Below are 17,534 nucleotides of genomic sequence, written 5' to 3'. Positions count from 1 at the left end.
AAAATATTTGAAAATGTTTTTACAGTCAGTGATAAAATGATAAGCTCATTTGATTTTTCCAAGTTTTTGTTTTATACAGTCATTTCACTTATATGACAAAGTATTATATGAGTACATTAATGTTAGCACAAAATATACATGAATGTAAAATTTTCAGACTTCTAATGTAAAGATATTTATTTTTCTTAAAAAAACTAAAAAGTAGCATGTGACAAAAAGATAAACTCATTTTCATATCTCTAAAATTCATGTAGTATAATTTGTCCCAACATTACCGAAGATATATTATTGATGACTATCTGCAATTTACAAAACAAGTTTTTGACAGTGTATATGGTCAGAAGAAAATATTTGTCAAAATTTGAAAAAGGACACATTATGGCTTTTAAATCCAAAGAAAAGTCAAATAGAAAAATTGTGCATTTAATTCATCATAGTCCTTGAGTAATTAATAGATTTTTGCAAGATCCTATAAATTATGGCCTAAAGAAAAATACAGAAAGGCCACATGCAATTAGTGATAGAAGTACATGTGCCATTTTTTCAATGTGCATCTAACTTCTAAAGATCTGCAAGGCAAATAACTGCTAAAGTAGGTATGGAAAACAATGTTAGAAATGTCCAAAGTCTATTGAGGTACAATTACTTTTGAGGTACAAAGGATTTTGCCATGTCATAAGGATGCATTTTTGGAATTTGCCAGACAACATGTCATGAGCCACTCAGTGGCAAATTATATTTAGTAATGAAAAAAAATTTAACCTAGATGGGCTAGATGGTTTTGCTTATTATTTTCATAACTTAAAGAAGGAAGAAAAAACTTAGAAGATAAATGGGAGGAAGATCAGTGATGATATGGGGAGCAATAGGATACAAGCAGTGTGATCTATAAATTATTGGTGGACAGTAGAATGCTTGAAGATACATTCAACTATTAAATAAGAATTAATAATGGTTTGGATGATTAATGGTAGGCCTAAATGGCAGTTTCAACATGAGAATGCTGCAAAACACACAGCAAAAATCATATTTGAGTGGTTCAATAAAAAGAAAATTAATTTTTTTTAGACTCCTGCATTGTCCTGATTTACATCCCACAGAAAATTTGTGCAAATTGTTTTCTTATAAAGTGTACAAGAGAAGGCAATTTACAACAACACAAGAACTACAATGGAAATTACAAATGCCTGGAAAAAAATACCTCAGGATTATATTAAAAAATTATATATAATTTAATGCCAATTTGCATCTTTGAATTAATTTGTGCATGAGACTCTTACACAAAATATTAAACTGACTTTTTTATTTGAATTTATAGTATAAGCTTATCTTTTTGTTGCATACTATTTTTTACTTTTGTTAAGAAAAAAAAATCTTTACGTTTGAGATCTGAAAATTTTAGTCTTGTATATTTTGTGATGATAATTATGTATCATACTTGTCATGTAAATGAAATGATTTTAAAAAACAAAAACTTGAAAAAATCATGCGAGCTTATCATTTTGTCATTGACAGTATGAAAGCTATTTTATTTTTTCATATTTTAATGAGTAATCATCAGTAATTTCATTTTAAGATTGAGTTAATTATCTTAACCAATAATTGTGTTTTAATATAATGGAATTTTACTATATATACAACTGTATATTTAATAAATTTGACTTTTTCTTTTCCTTTTGAAGTTAGAGACCAAGTTAATGGAGAAAAAATTAAACAACATGCATTGATGGTAAGCATTGTTCATCAGGATTGACTGTTTTTTTTCTATAAATAGTAAACTGTTATAATATATTAATGCATACCTTCTTAATAACTGTCACTTGTCCCAGGTAACCAGCAGTACCACTTTCAACTATTGGTACATTTGAGGCAAGACACAATCTATTTACATGACTTCGTGCAGCTAAAAAATTTTTTGTTTAAAATTTATAACAATTTATATAACATTTGATTATTATTTACAAAGAAGTGAATAGGATATATAAGTGATTTTTATTTAAATTTCTAACTGAAGATCAAATGAATTAAATAGCATCACTGTATTACAATATAAAAAATTTTAAATGTAATTATAATTGTATTTAAAATAATTTATTTACATTTTAATTGTAACATCAGATCAATGAAATTTTATGATTATTCTTTCATAAATAAATGTAATAAAAGATTTATACTATAAAATTTAATAAAAATGTATTATTGTTAATTACTTTCTAAATGCTCTGATTCTCAAAATTCGTGATAATTGATAATTTATTTATTTGTATACAAAATAAAAATTATTCTGAACAAACATTTTGGTATATGATCAGGTAAAAATAAACTTGATCATATATGTAAACAATATGTTCAAGTTTAATGATAATCAGAATCTTAACAAGTCTGAATTCTATACATGTTAGTCAGTTAAAAATACATGTAATACATAACATTTATATATCAACAAGTATTTAATTTATAAATAATATAGATTGTATTTCCAAACTTTATCAGTTATCTTTTTTATGTTACACCAATAAAAAATAATTTTAACTTTATTCAAACATTTTTGATTTTACATTGTAAATCAGACATAAAAATAACAATTATTATTTGTAACAATAATAATTTTAATTATGTTCAATAATTCTTATTAATTCATTGTGCAATATTAAATAATTATGTATTTTAATATTCACAAAAAATATTTTTTATGGATTTGTGTTAACTTTTCCTGAAAATATGGACTTTTATTGAGAATCATTAAAAAAGGGAACTTTTTTCAATTTTGGGAAGCCACTGTAAACCCTATATATGTAATTAAAGTTTAATAAATTTTGATTATAACATTAAAAAATTTTATAACAGTAACTGTAAAAAATCCAATGTCATGGATTCTCTTTTTTAGATCAAATGTCTAATAATCTACACTTGTCCTGTAATCATTTCATTTCATAAATGGTCATAAAACAGCCATAAAGAAAAAGCTAAAAATTAAATGTATAAAAATTTAATGAGAATTTCAAAATGCAAACAGTGATAGGAGAGATGAACAAATTAAATATCATCTTAATTTTTGAATCAGAAAAATGTAAACATAATTAACATTTTCAATATTTTAATATTAATATTCCATTATAAACAGAACTAACCTCTGTTGTCTAGAGCATTTAATACTGCAGAAAACTGTTTGAAAAATTCTATTCCATAATCTACACTGAAAGAAAAGAATGCATTAAACTTATGTCCTATATAAAATAAATAAAATATTTATTTCTATATTTCAATAATATTTAATAATTCTAATTTTTATGCATATTTACATATACACACACATATCTAATTAGCATGAAAAGGTCAGATAATTATCATATTCCCATGCATACAAGAGAATGCTCTTATCATCAAGCATAAGAATATGCTCTTATAACCAAAACAGAACATGTTTCCAAAATGTGAAAACAAGTCATTTTCACACATAAGAGCAAGCTCTTATTTGCAATTTTTTAAAATTCTCCATAATCTTACTTTTTATAAATTTGCTAGAAAAAGGAAAAATGATGAAAATAATAATAGTAACAACATAAATAATAAATAACACTAAATCTCTCTTATGGCAACACAGTACACAAGAAAAGCCCTTCCATCCATACATATCTACATTTTATTGGTTATGTACTACTGTGACCAAAACTATTGGGAATGGTTCATTTAAAACTGCATGCCTGCAAGAGGGTGTTTTCTTTATTTGGTACAACTTTCATTGACATCTAGCAGCAATCTGTATGTCATCATCTGCCTTCATTTGAAAATAAATACTTGTTTAGTGTGTAAAATTTTTTGCATTTCTGCAATTTTTCAAAACATCAAGTGTAATTGAGCAAAGAAAGTATATTAAATTTTGTTTTCACAATGGAATTACTGCTACAAAAATGTTGAAATGTTGCAAAAAGCATTTTGTGATGACAGTCTATCAAAAGCAAGAGTATTTGAATGGTACATATTCAAGAAGGCAAAGAATGCATCAAAGATAAACCACACTCTGGTAAACCATCCACTTCAACTGATGAATAACACATCACTCAAGTCAGAGATTTGGTGCTTAATGATTGTCATTTAACAACTAGAGACATTATTAAACATGTTCCAGTATCATTTGGTTCTTGTTGAACAATTTTAAAAAATCATTTGGCTTGTGGCATGTTGCTTCTCAAGTCATCCCAAAAAACATTAAACATTTTCCAAAAACAATGCATTCAAGTGGCTAAAAAAATGGTTTCTTGAAGCAAATCATTCTTAAAACACATCATTACAGGTAATGAAACATGAATCTACTTTTTGACAACAATCAAATGAATGGCACTCAAATGGCAAAGCAAGACCAAAAAGATCATGTCAAAGTCAGTCAAAAATCAAGGTCACATTGACTGTTTTTTCAATTGTCATTGTGTTGTGCATCACAAATTCCTTCTGATTGCCCAAATTGTCAACAAAGAATATTAATTGAGAGTTTTACATCATTTGCATGAAGCAATTCATAGAAAATAATCTGATTTGTGGTGTTTCTCACCATAAATACTCACCAATCTCACCATTCTATTTTTTTGTCATTTCATTTTCATTTGTAACAAAAAAAACCATTTGAGTTAATTTGTCTGATTAATATAATATAATATGGATATAATATACATAACCACTGTTTATGTAGTGTCAAAAAAGTTTCATACTCTGTGTTGTTCATGAAAAAACGTACCTAACTTCACCTAACACCTCACAAAATTAGAATATTCACCTAACTTTCAGTTAGGTGAATATTCTAATTTTTTGTCTAGGAGTTGTATATCAATTATTATATTATTAATATCAACTATTTTTTACTATATGATAAGTGCTCATTGTTAATGAAAAAGTATTAAAAATTTATGATAATTCAATTTTTGTGGGCCCTTGACACCTGAGGGCCCAGGGCTTAAGCCATATTAGTCCCTATGTAGATCTGCCCCTGCTTATGCCAATGAAGGATACAATACATGAATGCCTTTTTCAGATGACACCTTAACTCAATGTTACAGGAACAATAAATAGTCTATTCTGTTCTTGGAATTTGCATTATCCAAGTTATGCAGTCCTTAGAGAGGGTATTGTTATAGTCACACATTAAATTCTGTTATTTTTTTAAATGTTCTTTATGTTATTATCTATATTATTTATAAAACATTATCTATATATTTATAAACACACTTACTTTGTTACACTATCATGATGTGCTTCAATTTTGGCTTCTGGATTAAATTTTTGAACACTTTCTTTGGCAACCTTAAAAATAAAACTTAGTTTAATTTTTCAGATAGTTTTTTATTTTTAAATTTTATTATATTATAAATTTATTATAAACACATGTTTGTTTCCATATATACATTTTTTTTTATGAGTGTGTCGCTTTTATTTAATATTCTCTTTAAATAATTATGAGCTCTTTAGATCAATAAATAATGATGTCATCATTTATTAATTGTACACATCAAGAATCAAAAATATATATAAGAGAAACAGGAAAAAAAAAAAAAAAAGGAAAAAAGAATTAAAGAACATTTAACAGGAATTATTATAGTTTGAAGTATGTAAGTATGTAAATTTGCTATGGTTGAAATGTGTAAACGAGAAAAATTGTAATATAGATACTTCAGAAACTAAAATACAGGTATACCTCGTCTTACGTCGGTAATTGGTTCCAGGAGAGGCGACGTAAGTCGAATTTACTTGTGTAGTTACGACATAAGTCATAGTTTCGACTTACGTCGTAACTAAACGCCAATAATGGAGGAAACGCCAATAATGAGCACTTAAAGACCGCTAAATAAGCCGACAACACAGAAACACAGATGTTTTCATGGTTCGTTCCCTAGAATTTATGACGATTATAGTAACATTTACTGTAAATGTACATATTTTAATATGATTTTGTGCGCTTTCAACGCTTTTCTAGTGATATTACGACTTCAATATTTATGGCAGACGGATTTAAAGTTGAATAAACTGACTTAAACTTGATTTTTATTTTTCCATATACTTTTTTGACAAACGACGTATAATCGGGAACGACATAACTCGAGGTATACCTGTATTTAGAGAGAAAATAGATAAGAAAAAAAATATTTATAAAAGAAAATTTAAAGAATTTAATAATCATTAATACTAAAAATATATTGAATGTAAATGACAGTAGGCAAATTTTCACTGGTTGGTATGATATTATAAAAATGGCCACCAGCGCATGACTAAACTGTATCTCGGTACTCTTGTATACAAGAATTCATTGTGTTTTTATTATTATTGTGTATTTCTACTACTGAAGAGGAAATGTTAATTGATACAGTTCGAAATGCATATGGTGTAAGTACATCTCTTCAATAATGAAAAAAACTGTTGAAGGACTGTTCTAAACTAATGAAAAGGACTGTTGAAAAGATCAGAGTAATTTTTATTATATTCATTATTTTAAAGTGACTTCCCTTTTCACAAGTTTTTTTTAAAATTATATATATAAATATACCTTTTTAAATATATTTTAATTAATCTCCTGAATTTACAAATTAACTTTTTTTAACAAAAAGAAAATAAAAATTGGAATAAAATGTTATTATTTAAAAAACGAATTTCAGGTAATTTGGAAACAGCATTTTCAACTATATAACAATAATGGTCACATTAATTCTTGTTACAGAACTTTAGGGAAAAGTCATAGATTTAAAAATCAAATATTTTCAAATATTATATTAAAAGTTTTGAAAAGGCAAAGAAAAACCATGTATGAAAAATTTTACATATAAACAATTTTAAATAATTTCAATAGAAATGTACTTTAAAACAAAATTATAATAAAAATGCTGTAAACACTGTCTTTAAATGTGTAAAGTATTTTTAAATGAAAGCAAAAACTAAAAATAAAATTACAAAATAAACTTTTATTGTCAGCAATCACTTTCCTTTCAACAAAACTTCATCCTCATCAGGCAATCAAACAGAACAAAGAATTAAAAAATTTTTAAATCCTTTGTTCTGCTAATTGCCTAATGAATCTGTTTTATGAAATTCTGTAATTTTGAACAGTAATTTTAAAATAAATCTATTTACTTTTAATTAGTATAATTTTAAATATTAAATTTTCTACTAAACTTAATTTAAATTCTTTAAATACAAAAATTCAACTAGAGTAATCTTAATTAATTATCAACTTTTAATAATTATTAAAAATCATTGCTAACTTAATTCTTATATTAAAAAATTAATAATTACCATAGCCTTAGATTTTCCCACATGTTCCTTCCTGAATAAGAATTGCCTATTCAGATTGCTGACATCTATTGTGTCCAAATCAATCTATAAAAAATTTGAAATGTAAGAATGATAATAGAAAAACATTTTAGTAGTAAAATTCTTTTATTAAATAAAATCTAATAAGCACAAAATAAAATGTAACAAATTAATTTACAAGTTTTTTAAAATTTATATCAAAAATAAATGTAAGATAAAATTATCATCAATGATATATTAGGAAAAAAAAAATTTATTTATAGTTCTAGAAGTGTCATATAAAATTATTACTTGATTAAATGTTTTTGGTGTTATTCTATGTCATCTTATCTAAACAGAAATTAGAAAAATGTAAATATGCATAAAGTTCTAAAGAATACAAAATCTTTTAAATAAATATAAAATAAACAAATTTGACTTCTAAAAATATAAGTAAATTTTGCTCCTTTCTAATTTATTCATGATAGAGTTGAGGATTTCTGAAGAAATCTTCCATGATGTTTATCAAACAGAATTTTTTCAATTTATAAAAACTATAATTTTTATCATTATCCTTAAATTTACAAACAAATCTTTACTGGGCAGCAATTTAAAAAATTGTAGACCTGTAAATTCCCACTATCGTCCATCCGTCTTTCCTTATTCTCAAAATAGCGTTAGACGGATGTAAGACGAGACCAGATATGGTAACCTCAAGGACAGGAGGCCCTAATTAACTATATACAAACTTCCAATGCAAACTGGAAATCATGTTATTTCATTTAAAAAATTTTTCTCTGAAAAATGTTAGATAGATGACTAGCACAACTCTGTTGCTAACAGGAAAAGTATGATATACAGGGGCAAGACACTACAGTACTAATTTGAGGTGGAGAGAACATATTTTAAATTTAAAAATGATTTAAAATATAGTTAAAAATTGCAGTTCAACATTGTGACAATGTCACTATAAATAACTGTTCATATATAATATATATACATACCTATTTATATTCTAAATAACAAAATTTGACAATGAGTGTGGTGTTCCATCAAAATGATATTACTTATTTAAGTTTGTACAGTACATGCAATCATATACATTAAATAACATATTTGACAGTTTATTTGAGTCTTAGAACAAAAAAACTGTCTAATTACACAACTGATAAGTAACAGTTTATTTATTTTGAATTTACTTCAAATTTAATAAATATTACATTAAGTTTGTAGAAAATTGCACAAAATTTCATATATTCTTTTTAAAAAGATATATTAAATAACATTATCATGAAAACAATAAAGATTCAATGCTGTCTGAAATTTCTAAGAAAATGTGCCTAATTTCTTTAATTCTTTATGACAAGTAAAAAGTTAATAATTCATTTTTATTGTCACGACTAGGTGCATAGATAGACATTGGGCATTTCTGACATCATTTTTATTCAGAATATCCTATAGACCAGGGGTGGCCAACAAGTCGATTGCGAAGCCAATTTTGGTCGACCGCTCGCGATGTCTTTACTTTATGTGTTACACTTGTAACTGAACGCAACGCCTGAACGTAACAAGCAAACGCAACAGTATGCATGCAGTTATGACTCGACTCATAGAAAAACACAGCCATTTAGCTTGAATATTTGGTACTGTCATACGGTAGCTTCTTTTCTTTAGTACATGTATTAACAATGTTATTACTATTTCTCCCATTATTATTAAGGTAATAAAATAGATTCCAAATCTGTCTTTATCTGTAGCTAATTCGAATTAATAAATATTTTTTTTATAAAATGAAAAGACAGTCGCCTCCAAAAAAAACCAAATTTTAAAACCAAATTTTAAAATTAATAAATATTGTTAATAATTACTCATGTTGTTTTTTGTTTTTGTATAGTTGTTTTATTTAGATGTATGTATTTGTTTCTAGTTTTTGTGTGTGTGTTTGTGGGTGTCGTATGCTCTGTTTCAACTCTAATATTGGAATAGGGTATGTCGCTTCACCCGCTGTCCCTTCTTTGTACCATCATTTTATTCTCTTGTGTGTAACTATGCCTAAGCTTCCCTGGGCCTCTTAGTGCTCTCTGAGCGGAAAGAGGCCTTTTCTGCATTTAAAGAAAAAAAAAAACTCGTTTTAATTCCCCGGGATGTGAGTTTTTCGGCCCGTTAAATAATTATGTTATTTTTTACGTAGGTAGATATACAGAGTGTTTCAGTACGACGTGCACTCCCGCGATCGATAGATTAACAAAGAATAAATCTAAAAATCTTATATCATTCTTCCATGATAATCTTCATGATAATTATCATCCATACTGTACTTTTTCATATTTACGAACAAATAGTACCACAACTTATACATTGCAATTGATTTAAAAAAAATTAAATTATATTGTAAGTTACTTAAAATCTATCTTGAAAGATTTTTTTTAGGTACCGCCTGTATGGAATGAACTGGTAGCTGCAAATATCAAAAGTTGGGTCTGAAAATTTATTTTTTTATGAGCCTTATATCTCGAAAACTTAATAAGTAATTTAAAAAATAGAAAAATAGTTTTGAATATATTTTGCTTATCTACCCATAGCTCGCGGGAGTGTACCTCATACTGAAATACAGTGTATAAACATAGTATGTATTACACACCTCCCCCCTCTCCACTTAGACTATGCCTATGACAACAAGTCGATCGCAACACATTTTTAAGATAAAAAGTAGATCTTATGTACACAAAAGTTGGCCACCCCTGCTATAGACCAATACACGTTTTAGGCATAAGCCCCTCTTCTGTCGGCTACATAACAAAACATATCATGAATTTCTATATCTGTGCACCTGGTCATGATAATAAAAACAGATAAAAGAAGACATGGTTTCAGAATACACAAAGTTAATAATTCATTATTTTAGATATAATTATTTTTAAAATTATTTTCACGTTGACCATATTCCATCTAAAGTCTAAATGTCAGTACTAGACATGGGACAGTTAATCTAAAAGATAATTTACTATTTTATAAATGTGAACTCTTTTAGATAGAAGGAGTTTATTCTGAAATATGTTTTCTATTAGTATGTGAGTATGTGAATAGCTGTCCCAAGTTTTAGCTCAGAAATTTATAATTCTGTGTAATGATTTATGTCATTTCTAGATAAACATATAATCTTTAATCTGATGTGTAATTATATTGTAATACACAGAAAAAAAAAATTTTAAATAACAGAATAGAGGAGAGGCATGAGAAGAAATCTGAATCAGTGTCATAAATTCTTTCCTGCCATGTTCTCTAAACATAGAAGATTGAGTAGTTTGCAAAGAACAAAGATTAACCATAAGAAAGTTCTTTATTCACTGGTCAAATAAACTCTTCTCAGAATATCCATTAACAACTTATTGAAATCAAGATAAAATATGATTTCTGAATTAATATAAAATTCAAGCTTTTTTCACTTTCTATAAATGCTTTTAATTGAATTGCATTTCTATATAACCACATTCTTTCTTATTATCAATATTCACAAAAAAAAAAAAAAAAAAAAAAAAGACTAATTTTGTGAAAAAGTTAAGTCATAATTAGTTTCCATAGGATTTTGAAAGAGCTACAAACAAGAACAAAAAATTTAATTCTAGAATGGAATTCCAAAACAACATTTATGTAGAATATTTAAAATACTGTAAATTAGGAGTGGCAACCTTTTTAAAAGTTGGCCAAATAAAATGCAAAAAATTACATACATCTTTGAATTTTATTTGGTATGTATGGAGGCTAAATTTTATAGGTTTTTGTGACTTTCTAGCTCATCTGGTCAACAAGTTGATTGAAAAAAATGACTTATACAGAAAATAATACATTGGACAACACATGAAGAATTAGTGTATAATTAGAAGTTACAATAAACCTAATTATATGTTATTCTAAAGACTATTTACTATATATACTTTGAAAATGACAATAGGCCAGATTACATACACTTGGGTTGCTGGAGTTGGCCCATGAGCCATTTGCTCACTGCCCTGCAATATATGTTGTTATTTGTGATTCAGTCATTTCAACAGTTCAACATACACCTATTTCAAATCAGCTTTAACTGTTCTTAAAATCTTAAAATTATATCTTGGTTAACTGACTTTTAGGTTTGCATAGAAGTCATTGACTTTTTAACATTTGACTTACAAACAACTCACTCTTTCATATCTTTGTGTCCACAAGTCACTTTTTATAAACCAAATTCCTATTTTAGTACATTTTCTGCTGACAAAAAAATTTCATTATTATGCTAGGACACTTTAGTTTCAATAACAAAATTATTTCTGTTTAGTATTTAATTAATCTATGGTTTTAACATGTTAATTGTTTTATGTATTGTAATATATTCACTTTTCAGTGTAACAAACTAAAAATTCCCTCTTGATAAGATTTTATAATTTTCATTTCATTTTTCTGGAAACTGACATCACTTTATAACATGCAACTTTATTGTTCATAGATTTTTCAGAACACATTACATCTGAAAGTCAGAATTTTTCATAGTATGTAAATAAATTACTATTTAATTATGTGTATTTTCCAGTATTTTTGCTTTAAATACATTAACATTCTTCAAATCTGTCATTCTATTTCTCCAAGCTTACCTTATTTTCAATATTTGTTTTGCATAAAGATTATATTATTTATTTATTCCATAAGTTTTAAATGAATTATTAATTCTATAATTGATTTTGATGTGTTTAAGTTGTAACAGAATAAAAGATGAGAGAACAGTTTACTAAATCCTGCACAATCCAAAATCTTTTGATATACTTAAAAATTGATACAGAATAAAGTATTGCAATTGAAAATAACATATTATCTCTCTTAAAACTGACAGGTCTACTGATATGTAATCAAAATAACCATTTTAATCAATAAGTAATGATTCCATAATATGCTAATTGTATAAAGCATACTTAATTAAAAGACCAATACTTTTTATTACTAGAAATATTTTCAAACTATTCTGGTCATTATTAACTGATTTCAGAATAACAGCTTCCATTTCATATAAATTAAATGCAAGTTGTTACTATATTTTATTATATTAAAGCCAGCAAACAATGAATTGGGATGATCTGAAAAAGATTTCTGATGATAATACATATTGATTTTTATATATGAAGCTGAATATTGTCAATTTTAATCAAAATTATGTAACACATAGTACTGTTTATGACTTTTGTATACTGTAGGTGTCTAATGAATATCCTGATGAATGTCCTGTTTTTAACTAAGTAATAAATTTTAATACTTTATTTTCAGAAACATAGATCTCATAGGATAGGTCTAAAATGTTACTCATTCTTGTAAAATACAATTAAAACCTTTTGAAATCAAACATTTTTCTGTTAATTATAAATGGCTGAATGAATATTTAAGTATACTATCTGAAAAAAATAGAAATTTTCTAAGAAAGTGTTATCATTGAACTCCTATAAATGTGGAGTTTCAACTGTGTGCATATAATTAAATATAAACAATATGTATCCAAATTATGTTAATTTTATAACTTTAAAACATAATTATTTATTTAATCTTGTTAATAATCATTATAGATAAGAAAATAAATAAATACACTTAACAGATTTGGATAAGTTAAGATCAGATAAACATAAATTTATATTTCAGAGAATGCAATTCATAAATACATAGTCATCAACATAATTTATTTAAACAAAATAATTTAAGAAATTTTTTATAAATAAAATAATATAAAATTATACCTGAATTATAAGCTTCTCTTATAATCCAAGTAATAGTTTAAAATTGAATTATTACTTGTATTACATGTAAATAGAATGTGATCTCATTTTGTTTATTTCAAAATCAAGCAAAATAAAATCTTGTAAAGAACAATAATATAATATTCTTTGTAATAACAAACTTTATCATAGAAAATGTTAGTAGTTATACAACTCTCTCCAATTTCCATTTTATTTATTTTATATACAATAACCATAATAAACAAACCATATATAATAACCACAATAACCAATGACCAAACCATAATAACCAGCTTAATATATACATATAAATGTTTTACTTATAAATGAAAATGTAGTATTGGCTGATTCAACACTATACTATTTATAAAAGTTACATTTCTCATACATATAAAAAGTGTAGGTATACATGAAAGATATACTATTATCATGCTTGTCATTAAATCTGTATAAATTTCAATAAAATCAGTATTTTAATCAGTTTATTAAAATCTAAAAACTCAATTCAAATAGTAAAGTTTGCTTGAGTAACTGGCATCTAATTCAAATGGTTGAATTTGAAAAACAATCTAGTATTCAAATTTAGTATTACATCAAATCTGAGGAAGTCCTGGAGAACTTTGTGTATTCTATTTTATGTTCCACAAGAACTGTAGGCAATCTGGCTTTTTCCAGTATACTGTAGGATTAGTATTATAAACTTTTTAATGCTTTCAATACCTGATGACTGAAAGGCCTAAGAACAGTTGACAAAAAATCAAGGAAAATAGTCTAAAATGTCTCCAATAAAAGTAAACTTACTATGAGTGGGTTCAGTTAAAGTGATAATACATCCTGAATCAGTCAGTTTTTGATTCTTTATCTCAGCTTAGAAAAATGTCCCGGATTATCCCATTTTTATTTATAAGTTAATAGTTCCTGTTTTTATTTTCACCTGTTTAAACAAACTATCTTTATTTTTATCTGAAAATATTTTGTTTTGACTCTTCACTAAGACTTCCTCTCTTTGCTAGTCAGAAACTATACCAGTATAATAAGTCCTATTTATAAACAAGGTCTAAGTAAACAATATAGAAAGAAAAAAAGCCATAAAGCTCTAACTGCAACATCTATGAAACAATACCCCTTTTCAGATAACCCACTGTGTTGCATAATATATTGTCAAGATGTTCACAGAACAATTGTAAAGTTGTCAACAGCTAAGTGTACAGTTTTTAAACATTTTGATGGTTTTATAATTTTATCATTTTGTAAGTGTGAATCTTGTAATATATTAGATTTTATCCATTTGGAAGCACGATTCAATTTATGTTTCAGCTTCCTTAGTTTTACAGCTGAAACATAACTTGTAATATATTCTTTAGGATAATTTTTGCCTTATATTTAAAAGATGTTCACCTAACTGATGGTGGCAATTAACACCATGGACCGAAATGCACTTTAAGATATGTATTAACATCTAGTTTTAGTCATGTTTCTGAGTTTTTTTGTCATTATACAGGCGTAACTTTACTTTTAGTACTAAACGACATTTGGATAACTAAAATTATCTATTCTAAAACTACCATAGTTTTAGTTATGCTAGTATGTACTTTTAAATTTTATAATAATGAATTATTCATTATAAGCACATGTAAATGCAATTTTTGGATCTACACAATTTAGGAACCAGTCTTGCAAAAGTTTATGTCAGATCAGTCTATTAGAATAGACTTTAATCAAGTTGTTGCAGAAAGTGTATATTAAATGTTGTATTTATTTAATTTTCTCACAGAATTATTATTGTATACAGACAAAAACACTTGCTGGATGCACATGTATTAGTACAACCTGGTGGAAGCCCAAGCTCATTACTTAAATAAATAAATGAAAGAGACCAAACAAGTACAGTAAAAAGATTTAAACGTGATAAACGCACTTACACATATGTAAATACAATATCTAAGTTTACTCTTTATTCACAACGCTAGTGGCTGCATCTACAGGGATGAATGTAGGATTGCATGTTTCAATTAGACCATCCCCCTACAATCGTTTCTATTACTCTACCGTGCACGTGTTACATGTAAAAGTTCGTGTTTGGTTTCTATTTGCAGCGATTTTAAGAAAAGTCTTTCTTGGTATTTGTCTTGAAATTATATAGTTTATATATTTACAAAATCTGACGTTTATTAGCGTAAAAATATATTGCTAATATGTAAATGTCAACCTAAGTTACAGGATTTCTCTGTAATTTAACTGGGCTTTAAAAAATACTTCTATACAATAACAATTGTCAGAGTATACATCTATAGAATGTCACGATGCAGCAGTCTTTCTTCGGCTGAATGGCAATAGTTAGCTTTTGAATGAAAAGTAATAGCTTTATTAAAATTTACCTACCACGTCTATATTACTGAAGCCCGTTAAAACTAAATTTTTCAATAGTTCGCATCCAATGCCTCCAGCACCAACGACAAGAATTCGCGAATTGAGAACAGCTTTCCTTTCCTCTTCATCCAATATTCCGCTAATAGAAGCCGCCATTTTGTTATTCAGAAACGTTTTCCATCCAACAACAGATGGCGGTGTTGCAAATTTTCAAAAAAACTTTCCTTTTTTTTGAAAATTACGTTATTTTAGAAATATTTGAAATTTTTAAAAAATTTATTTTAAGGAATGAAATATTAAAATATAGCTAGGGAATTTAGTAAATATTCTACACATTTTCTGTTGACACTCTTGTGGGCAATAACGAGTAAGAGCAGGGCCTAATTTAGACCTTCGCGGGCCCCAGGCAAAATAATATTTACAGGCCCTTCTACATATTTTGTATTACTACAAATATAAATAAAATTGTAATATTTAAAATTAAAGTATTTTTATTTCAAAACAATTACAAACATAAAATAATCAATATATTAATACAAAAAATAACGATTCATGCATTAAAAAAAAAAGAAAAAATAAATCATACAATTCTTTCTGATTTTCTATTTTGTCAAAATATCAATCAAAGAATTTTAAAAAAAATCATATAATTCTTTTTCTGATTTTCGATTCTACAAAAATATTAATTTAGTTGTAATGCGTATTTTTATTTTTCCATTTGAATATCTTACTTGCATTGTATTTTTGGGGCTACAATAAAATTATGCAGCAATAAACATTATATTTTTCTCAACGAACACTGCTTTATTCTGAACTTCACCGAACAGATCTAATGCGCATATTCAAACATTATTTAATTCTCAGTGATGTTGTTAGATGTCGGAGCAGTAGGTAATGTCATTCTTAATTATTAACCCTTGAATATGGCACTAATAATATAGTAATTCGCAATACTAATACGCATGTTTAGAACCTATTACGGGCCCCAATTAATTACGGGCCCCGGGCAAGTGCCTTGCCTGCCTTGTGCCAAATTAGGCCCTGAGTAAGAGGGTCGTTTTATCAGACTCATCAGTGATTCGGGTAAATAGAACTCCCTGATTTTGTTTATTTTTAATATTTGGCTGTAGAATCAATCGTTAAATAGAGCAATTTTGTTAACACGCCATTATAATATCATCAATTTATAGATCAATAAATAAATAAATTTTAACAAATAATCAATTTTAGACCCCATTTTCACTAATTTTTTAACTTGTTCCCGGATGGATTGTAAAGGTTATGGTCAGCTTAGCCTGGATTCACAATGGAAAGGCCGACAGGGACAGACCACCCTAAAAAATTCCTGGGGTTATTTGACTCTCCTGGATTTGATTTCGGTCTCCCAGAGCAGTAGGCTGACGCCTTAATCACCTCGGTTATCTCTCCGGCTAATTTTCTGCATCTATCTATAGACGGTTGGATGGCTAAGACGGTTTGGGAATCCGGTATCTAATCCAAGCGAGCAATTGTAGACATTTTTCTGAAACATGTAGGCTGTGCATTTCTAATGAACACATTACAAGTTGCATATCCGAAGAAACTAAAAATTCAATTATTCTGAGTTTTGTCCAACACGAACGGCACTCTGTCCTACTGAATGGCTTCAAGAGTTGTACTGCTTGGGTTTCATGAGTGCTGGCGGTCTCAAGGATTCAACTACAGATGATGAGGCTAGTTCGTTAGAATCTGAATTTTGTGACGGCTATTGGACAAGCTACGATAGATTAGATTGGAGCTGAGAGTACTTCCATGAATTATCAAGTGGGTTGAAATATATTCGTTCTCTCTTCCACTTAACTCTATAGAATTGATTTTTCAGTCTTCCGTGCTAGGTGACTAATAGTTGGATGACCAGGGCAAAGCACCAACCTGTTGCTCTGAAGTCCGAGAGTGAGTATGAATAAGATGACTAACTTTTTTTATAATGAAAAGGAGGACACATAAATTGAAGGAAAAAATATTGTAAATAAAAGAAACATTTTATTCATTGCAATAATAATACACTATAATAATTTCTACTGCATGCGCAGTGGCGTAGCTAGCATGGGTGACACCCGGGACGGATATCGTGGTGTCATCCCAAGTCATACCGTGGGT

The 17,534-nt window shown here is 27.3% G+C and overlaps 1 protein-coding gene across 2 annotated transcripts in view; it reads right to left on the bottom strand.

The window, feature by feature from the left end:
- Uba2 (Ubiquitin-like activating enzyme 2) overlaps positions 1–15,567 on the bottom strand; it is a 34,814-nt gene extending 19,247 nt beyond the window's left edge. For both annotated transcript variants that reach the window (XM_067270469.1, XM_067270470.1), the window contains exons 1-5: positions 15,408–15,567; positions 7,276–7,359; positions 5,225–5,295; positions 3,132–3,196; positions 1,803–1,903 (exon numbers count right to left, since the gene is read on the bottom strand). In XM_067270469.1, the coding sequence (XP_067126570.1) occupies positions 1,803–1,903; positions 3,132–3,196; positions 5,225–5,295; positions 7,276–7,359; positions 15,408–15,551 (465 nt within the window). In that variant the 5' untranslated portion in view covers positions 15,552–15,567. The remainder of the gene's footprint in view (positions 1–1,802; positions 1,904–3,131; positions 3,197–5,224; positions 5,296–7,275; positions 7,360–15,407) is intronic.
- Between the last annotated feature and the right edge of the window lie 1,967 nt (positions 15,568–17,534).

The sequence above is a fragment of the Centruroides vittatus genome, unplaced genomic scaffold (assembly GCF_030686945.1).
Source record: "Centruroides vittatus isolate TY-2023 unplaced genomic scaffold, ASM3068694v2 contig_371, whole genome shotgun sequence".
Lineage (NCBI taxonomy): Eukaryota > Metazoa > Arthropoda > Arachnida > Scorpiones > Buthidae > Centruroides > Centruroides vittatus.
This window is presented reverse-complemented; position numbering and strand designations above follow the sequence as displayed.